This window comes from Protomyctophum parallelum (assembly GCF_964188405.1).
Source record: "Protomyctophum parallelum genome assembly, chromosome: 5".
NCBI lineage: Eukaryota > Metazoa > Chordata > Actinopteri > Myctophiformes > Myctophidae > Protomyctophum > Protomyctophum parallelum.
The window spans coordinates 31,209,388-31,218,592 of NC_139702.1; the positions used below are offsets into that span (position 1 = coordinate 31,209,388).

Here is a 9,205-nt window from a genome sequence, read left to right on the forward strand (position 1 = left end):
CACGACATACACAGAGAGACAACACCACAACCGGCCCAGCACTAAACACACGGTCAGTGGAAAAAGATAGTGTGTGTGTGTGTCTCCGTTGGATCGCACTCCGGCAGATTTGTGGCGTCTTAACCATAGTCAGAGTTAGAGTACAGATCCAGATACAGCGAGAAAAGGGTTAAATCAGAATACCCCTTCACGTCTTCATCATCGACTCGGTGTGGCTTGTGTTTCTTTCTTTTCACCCTCCAACTTTCCTTCATTCAATGATTCACTACTCGTAGATTTTTTTACAGTCTTTTTTTATTTGTTTAAAACTCTATATTTCACAGGTCTCTCTCTCTCACAGCTGCTGGCCATTCCCACTCAGCAACAACATCCAGTGCAACGAAGACAAAACGTGAGACGCGATGAACCTCAACGTCAATCTGCAAAGGGTAGTTAGTAGGCTGTCGTACAGTGACGCCATTACAGAGGCTAGTGGCGTTTGTGACACAAGGTTAACCATGTTACACACACACACATGCACGCACACACACGTCTCACTCCAAAAGTCATACTGTGACCTCTTGGGGCAAAAGTGACCAATCGTTAAACGGTGACTTGAAGTGGGAGTAAATAAGTCACATGTTGACGAGGGGTAATATGAGTTACCATTTTGGACATAACTTAAACTGCGCTGAGTCGGCTCAGTCCGACTTCACAACGCTTGGCACGACGGCTCACTCGCCTGACGACTCCCTCGGCGATGCCCCCCATGGCTAAAGTCTGCTTGAGACGGCGCACACCAGCGTCGCGCCGTTTCTTTTGTGGACTGTCTAGGGTCTGAGAACTGGAAGTTCCAGCCAAGTCACAGTTTTTGAGGGTCGCTAGCCCCTCCTATATTCAGCTATAGTGTCCATTGACAATGAATGGAGAATTTACATCATATGTAGACGAGCAAATTGGCTATTTTTGTCCTACACAAAGAAATTCCCATTGACAATGAGTGGATGATGTACGATGATAAGAGCGCTTCACACGGGTGTGATTTTTGGTCACAATATGGCTTTTGAGGGTGAGACAGTGTTGCACGTACATGAACGCATGCACACACGGACGCACACGCACACAGTCACACACACACAGTCACACACACGCACGCACGCATGCACACACAGGGTCACTTCCGACATGTACAGTATTACTACAGTATATACAAGATGAAGAACATTCACACAACACCCACATACATTCAAACACGCAGGTAGAATATACAGTTGATTACAGTATTACCACAAGGCGTATGGAAGTGCTCATCATTGCAGTTGAACCCTGTTATTGACCCCCCCCCCCCCACACACACACACTCCTTCCATCCACCATCATGTAACAGGAATGAGCTACATATTAAGTGCATCCCCCCCCCCCTCCCCCCCCAAAAAAGAAGAAAAAAAATGTATACAATAAAACAAAGGGAAATACAATACAATAGAATAAAGTGGTAAAGTAATACACCATGGGGCTATCTCTGGACTGGAGGACTTATGCTGTACATAGTGGTCTAGTTTGGCGTGGCCAGACTGTTGCCAACCCACAATGTTCAAATGCTTCCCGTCGTACAGTCTGGAGCAAAACGGAAGCTCTGAAAACGACCAGAGGATAAATCAGCGAACGTGACGCCTCCTCCTCCCCGTTGCTTCCGTTTCGTCTTTACGGTCACGCAAATGTGTCCTACTTCAAATCAAAAATAATTGAAGATTGCCGCTTACTAGAAATGGAAATTCTAAAACAAAGTGTAAAGATGTTTAATTAAAATGCATGTAGTTCCAGACTCTATATGGCATTCTGAGATTGTGGAATAGTTGGTCTGGCTACGCGAGACTAATAGTGGTCTGAAAGGTAGAAAGTAACACAGGGAAATGCAAGGTTTTTTCCCACGTATAGGACCAGGAAAATCCTATTTTTTTAAAGTGTATAAATCGTCACTTTGAAGTTGAATTACAGTGAGGATAATATCACTGTGCAGAGAGGAGCAGTATCTTTGTGTACGTGTGTGCATGTCTGGGAGTGTATAGAGACAGTGTGTGTGGGTGTGAAATGATACGTATGGGTGTGTGTGTGTGTGTGTGTGTGTGTGTGTGTGCGCGCGCGCGTGCATGAGATATGTTTCTGTGTGAGTGAGAGAGTATAATTATGTGTACAGTATGTGTGCGTTTGACTGTATGAGAGAGACAGTGGGTGTGAGCTGATATACGAGTGTGTGTGTATGTGTGTATGTGCTTGAATGGGTCTATGTGCGTGCCTGTGTGAGAGAGTTTCTTTTCAGCCCTGTAAGTCCTTTAATTCATCAGCCTCCTCTTTCCGCTGCTAGTAAAAGGAAGGTTAGGGAAAGGAAGGCACAATCCCTCCATTGTACTGGAGACTCACTATCTGCAGCTGTTCATCTCTGCTCTAACGACGGAGGGAGAGAGGGAGGGAGGGAAGGAGGGAGGGTGAGAGAGAGCGGAAGAATAAGAACAAGCGAGAGGTGGGGTGGTGGTGGGGGGTAAAGATAGTGAGGGTGGAGAGGTGGGGAAAGCAGCAGAGGGAAAAAGGTCAGCAGAGAGACAGAGACAGACAGAGAGAGAGAGTCTCTTCTCTTTCCCGAGTTCATTGACAGCAACACTTGTGCAACCTTATCACACAGCGCAGCATATGACCACTGCTGGCCCCATTACTCCCATATAACCGTATATCGTGGCGGGCAAAAGGCTTTCGCATAAAGAAAATAGCCAGCTAACGAGTAACAACGCAGCTGTGAGCTTGTCGGTCGGCTATTTTCTTGGCGGACGGCTTCCCCCCCCCCCATAATAACAGAAAACTTAAAAAATACGCGAAAGATACAGAGCCCTGAGGGACACCGGTCAGTCAACCATGTGGGGTTTAAGTGGTTAACGAACCACTACTTCAATCTTAAAAGCCCTTTCCTCTCTTTCTCTCTGTCCTCTTCCTCTTCCATCACGTGTGTGTCAGGCTCTCTCTCTTCACATGCCTTCAGTTCCCATGTCCTTCTGCTACATCTCTCTCTCTGTTCCTCTTCTCTCTCTCTCTCTCTCTCTCTCTCTCTGTGTCTCTCTCTGTGTCTCTCAGTATTGTTTACCTGGTTAACCCTGCGCTGTGCTGTAGCTTGCCACAGTGCTACATCAACAGCCAACTGACTAATTTAGTGTGATGATGACATGGTGGTACTGTAGCTAAATTAGTCATGCTAATCTCACGAGGGGGAAGGGGGGGGGAGAAAAAACCGCACTTCCCATAATTCCAAGCTCTCTTTCTTGAGTTTGCGTGGTGCCCTTTTGTCATATATATATATGTATATATAGAGGAACAATTTGTCTTTTCTCATTAGTTTTTTTGTGTATTTCTTTCTTTTTAAACCGTGTGCATGAAAAAGATAAGAATGTACGTGTGTCAGGGAAGTCAGTGACTGCCCCTTTCCGACATGAAACACTGTTTCTGTTCCTTTTGGTTTGTGTCCTCAGTGGTTGTGGCTCAGGTTTAGTGGCGCTTTCCACATGGTTCAGGGGGGGGGGGGGGGGGGGGGGGGTCAGACGACGCACACCTGGGGAAGTTAAGCGACCCTCTCAGGTCAGTCTCAAAAAAAGGTTCCGTCTCAAAGGACCTTTCAAACCGCCGCGGCAGATGAGCCACCGGCGAGAGGCCATTCGTTTCAACGGTGCTTCCGTCCAGAGAAATGGAAAAACCACGAGGCGGAGTTGGAGCGGGGGGGGGTCACTGCAGCATTATGTCCTTGAGGTTCTCCTGCAGGATGGTGTCCTTGACGGCGTGGAAGACAAAGCGGATGTTCTCCGTGTCCACGGCCGTGGTGAAGTGGTGGAACAGCGGCTTCGCGCGGTTGCGCCGCTTCCGGCTGAACGAAGTCACCAGGAACGCCTGGGGAAAGAGAGAGACACAGGGGATGGATACAAGTCCATGAGAGAGAGAGAGAGAGAGTGTGTGTGTGTGTGTGTGTGTAGGGCTGTCAACATTATTGAACATTAAGAATAAAAGTTTACATTTATGTTTGGCTTTTAGGCTTCGGAAACAATAAAAAGCAAGGCTTTTGCACACCGTAAACAAAAAGTGCACATGGCAGATATGACAAATAAATAACACATTTCATTTACTATCATACTTAAAAAAATAAACATTAATAGTGGAAATAGCCCATCTACAAGCTCAAGTAGATCTGTTATTTCCACCATTTTAAAATAAAGAATTATTTCAACATAGAAATGAGTATGACGATTATGCAGGATTATTGCGATTATCTGTTCGTGTTGCAGCGCGACTCGTCGTGGGCTTGTAGATCGACTATTCTCAGCGCGCAACCAAGTGTGAAATCAAGCATTGCGACGCCAAACATTAAATGCCATTGACAATGCATGGAGAAGTTACGTCATAAATGTGTGTCTGAGCAAATCGGCTGTCGGTAAGTCGGTGGAAACCCTTGGCCAATAAGGGACCACCATTCTTGGTGATATAACTAAGGTATGTTTCATTGAGTGTTCATGCTTATTTATATTTGTTTAATGGTAACACATCTTTAGTATGTTTAGGTTACTTTTATACAAGGGATTATTTATGGCAGTATTTATGTGTAAGTATTTATAGAGAAGAAAGGTTGCTAATTGCTCTATGTCCTGTGCTAGGATCCACCCCTATTTAAGGGAGGCTGCAGGGACAGGTGGGTTAGTTGGTTGTGGGCTTTAACACGGGTAACAGTCCTGAGGGAGAGCTACAGGGCCATGTGGGATCAAGGTTTAACCTGAAGAGAGTTCTCATCCTATTTGGTCTTGTTCAATTGTGTTTGCCTAAGTATTTGTTTTGTTGGTCTATTGTTGGCCAGTATTTAGTTTGTGTATGTGAATTGCACTGAAGAAAACTGTCTGGAGGTTGGTGGAGGAGTTTGGGGAAAATAAAAGCCCTTAACGAACATTTCTGACTGTTCTTGGAGCCTTGGCCGTTCGGGCAACTTCACAGTCGGCATAAGGTCAATAATTGATTAGAGCGCCCCTCACTTCACACAGGTGTGATTTTTACCTGTACACCAACTAGTCTGCGGGGGTCTCCTCTGAACTCTATGGTAGTTACCTGTACGTCTTCTAGTCTCCGGGGGTCTCCTCTGAACTCGGGGAAGTGCTTGCGGATGTCCGCCACGCGAATCTTCTCCACCAGCAGGTCCGTCTTGTTGAGGAAGAGGATGATGGACACGTTGAGGAAGAGCTTATTGTTGACGATGGTCTCGAAGATGTTCATGCTCTCCGTCAGGCGGTTGGTCCTGCGGTCCTCCATCAACACCTGGCACACACGCACGCACGCACGCAAACACACACACACACACACACACACACACACACACACACACACACACACACACACACAAACACTATTAGCACTCACCATCTCTGCTGTCGGGCAGAAAAACACTGCCTCATCAAAGTTGGTATTGTGACTTTATACATGGTCAGATACTTGAACGTGTCATTATATTATCATCACTTCACCCAAATACAGCTCAAGTGGAGTTGGGAGGTTTTTGACCATTAATGTTGAGAGAGTTGTCCATCATTAACTAGAATGACGAAAAACCCGCGTTGGAGTTAGGTGGTTTGACCGACCGAGTTTGAGAGTCCAATGTTTTCAATATGTATAAAAACCCACACACAGACGTGCTCAATAGCACTGATTTTGGATAGATAGAAGAATAGTTGAACATTTTAGATGGTTGATTTCTGCCCCAAAAGAGACAATCATGCCATCTGGACGAAGACAGAACTTTGAGATGGGGGAAAAGTTCATTTCAGTAGAGGTAGTGTCCATTCGGCCGTTGTGGGGACTCTACGTATTGTCTTTGTGCTGTGTCGTGTATATTGCTATATCGTTTATGTGTTTACTGTTTTCTGTTGAACAGACTGTGAGACGGAACGTCCTTTTTAAATATGTCTGTCTGGTCCTTGATTCCCACCACAGTAACCTTGACGGCAGCCATAACAGCCCTTAAGCAGGACATGATGAGTGTGGAAACCACTGTACTGCACTGGAGCTGTCCTTGTTTTCCTATGGAGAAAGCACCGACCCCAACCAACCATTGATTGATCTTACATTTATTGCCTCATTAGCCACTCGATGTGCCATTCACTTTAAGCATGCGCATACCCTCTATTGATGCAATAAACCAGTGATATTCACACAGTAAAATGTGTAAAAAAGTTAAATTAGTCTTCATTTGTGTTTCAGATGAGTGTCTAAATGTATTTTTGGGGACTTGGCACTTTGTTTTTGGTCTTACAGAATACAATAGTTTCATTGACAGTTTCAGGACAGCAAAAAACATTTGCAACAGAACTGTAGTTGAGGTACAACATTTGCTTCACACGCACGCACGCACAAACACAGCACATAAACATCCTTTGTTTGTCCTTGGGTTGAGTTATGTATTAACTTAAGATTTCGGGACTTGTCATTGGGACATATGAAATAATACAGCCAAACAATGACACAAGGCTTTATCGGCCCAGACGTGACAGTTGAACGAACAGTCAAAGGTTTGGCCTCAGCCAAGTTCCAAACACAAAGACCGCTCTGTTTTAAACCTCTGATGTCGCGTCAGCACTGCGGGCTCTTCTCGCTCAGTGTCCACTCGTCAGTGGTGGAAAATGTACTCACAATTTGTACACAAGTAAAAGTATCAACTGTAATATAGAAATTCAAAATGTACTTGAGTAAAAGTACAAGGAGTATTGGCAATTTGGCATCAAAATATAGTACCAAAAGTAAAAGTACTCATTTTGCAGAATATCCTGTTCAAAACTGTTATTTTCAAATGACCAAAATATACACCACCACACGGAGTGCAGTGCCCGGTCTTGAGTCCAGAACTGCCACAAAAGGCTCTGGTCAGGCTCTGCCAGTGGACCTAATGAGCCTAAGTCCCCTCACCTGTACAATTACCAGCCTGTCTGCCTCAGCCAATTAATTGCCATGGCAACCCCACACCATTTGATTACTTAACCAGTCCACTTTTCACAGGGGGCACAAAAGGGACACAGCAGACAGACGGTTAAAACGGGTATTGGATACTAGGTTCCCAACTTGCATCGTTACCAAGTAGGCCGGTGGCTGACGGGTACAGGTCTAGTTTCCTATCAATTGCAGTACACATCCCATGAAGTCATGGAGAGTTCTTTTGTTTTCGTCGCATTCCTGAGCCAATAAATGTGTGTGTGTGTGCGTGCGTGCGTGCGTGCGTGTGTGCGTGCGTGCGTGCATGTGTGCGTGGTGGGGTACCTGGTCATACTCTGACGATGACACCATAAACAATATGGAGGTGATGCCGTCGAAGCACTGGAACCATTTCTGCCTCTGGGACCTCTGTCCCCCGACGTCCACCATCTTGAACGGGATCTTCTTGATCACAAAGTCGTGCTCCACTATGCCCTTCGTGGCCTTCCTCGCAAACAAGATGTCCTGCTTGCTGGGAAGGTAGTTCTGAGAGAGAGAGAGAGAGAGAGAGAGAGAGACAAGATGGCAGATGCTAGGTTCATTGTTTACCTGGTGTCCTATAGCCTAGTTTCAATGTACAGTACAGACAGTACAGATTATTATTTTGATAGCATATATTGTTTAGACTGATGCTAGGTTCTTGGTTTACTAGTTTACTGAGGCACTACACTGTCTCTCAGCCTCTGATGTATGTGTTGTTTACCTTGCTTAGTCGCTCTGGATAAGAGCATCTTATAAATGACAAAAGTGTAAATTGTTGAGATGCAGCTCAAGCGACTGTCTGTGTAGTTGTATACCAGTAAGACGCCCTTTTAGGGCGAGGTCGCGCTGAAACAACAGGTCTGGGAATGCCCATAATTAGTAAGGCCAGCCCAGTTAGGGCCCAGGTATAGGGCCGGGTCTTCATTTTCAGGCCTGTTGAGAACTCTAGTTTTCGCCAGCTGCACTAATAACTTTGGGGCGGGCCCGTCTAGAGTTTGATTGGACAGGTATCAGTCAAAACGGAGACATCGAAGAGGAAGGACGGTTGGGTAAGGATCAACATATGGAATGTCAGAACTGGTCAGCTCCATAGGCGACTCAACTATATGCACATCTGAAGACCAGGGTTCTGGGATCCAGAACCGTATCAAACGGTTGAGAAGCCGGTTCTGAAAACGTTTATCACAGAGCTGGCATGTGAATCTCACATATCTAACTATCGACTATACAATTACAAATACTTGTGGTTCTCAAACACAAGTTTACAAATGGAACCCATGTGTACACTCTCAGAGTTACAGACCTGTAAGGGTCCATTTGGAAGCCCCTGCAGCCGGCAGTATATAGGAATCGTTAAAGGGGGGAATCAGACCGTTAAGACTACAGGGAACTGTTAAGGGACCAGAATCATTAAAAAAGGATCCCAAAACACTCAAGACTGCCTTGTTTTTATTTTTGCAGTTCTGAGAAGCACAGAAATAGAACTTTTAACATGACTCACCAGTTGACCGATGCGGTCCAAGTTATCCAGGAAGTATTTGACGGACTCACTCTGCAGAGAAGGAAGAAAGAATAGCCATTGAAAGCCGAGTCATCCTAATAATGTCATATACTGTATCTGCTGTATATTGTGAGTCATATGTCCTGCTCTTTCCTGCCGTGCCTTACACTTAATTTGAAAAAATGCTGTATTGTTGTAGTTTATGTCAAGCTGTTTTTCTGTTTGCATTTGGGTTTCTTTTATTGTCTGTGTTTTTTTGTTTTCTTGTATTTTTATATTTATGTTTGATTTCTGTTCATTCATTATTTGGTGGAGCAAAGACATTGAAATAAAAACAAAGTAAAAAAAAAAAGAAAAAAAAAGCTGAGTCATCCTATGATAAACCCTTACTCTGATTATGAGAATAACTTGATGAAACCACAGCTGCTCCATTAACCCATTAAGACCTGAGGCCGGATATACAAATTCTACTGATTCTACAAATAAACGCCTTCTAAATTTGAGTAGTTATCAAACTGTGACCTCCACATTGATATATATATATATATATTTGGCCGCAGACTTCCCCATTTGAGAAGATCTACAAGCTCAAAATGAGCTGTGCATTGAGACTGAGATTGTAGATCTGCTATTATCGCTAATATAATCAAACTGTTTTCCCCTATACTGGAACGCCCCAAAATACGCCACGGAAAGTGGTTGACA

At 44.7% G+C, this 9,205-nt stretch overlaps 1 protein-coding gene across 1 annotated transcript in view; it reads right to left on the minus strand.

The window, feature by feature from the left end:
- Positions 1 to 3,603: 3,603 nt before the first annotated feature.
- Positions 3,604 to 9,205, minus strand: part of gna12a (guanine nucleotide binding protein (G protein) alpha 12a) — a 24,083-nt gene continuing 18,481 nt past the window's right edge. Inside the window, exons 3-6 of the mRNA XM_083766106.1 lie at positions 8,501 to 8,551; positions 7,303 to 7,503; positions 5,107 to 5,313; positions 3,604 to 3,906 (exon numbers count right to left, since the gene is read on the minus strand). Coding sequence (XP_083622232.1) covers positions 3,745 to 3,906; positions 5,107 to 5,313; positions 7,303 to 7,503; positions 8,501 to 8,551 — 621 coding nt within the window. The 3' untranslated portion in view covers positions 3,604 to 3,744. The remainder of the gene's footprint in view (positions 3,907 to 5,106; positions 5,314 to 7,302; positions 7,504 to 8,500; positions 8,552 to 9,205) is intronic.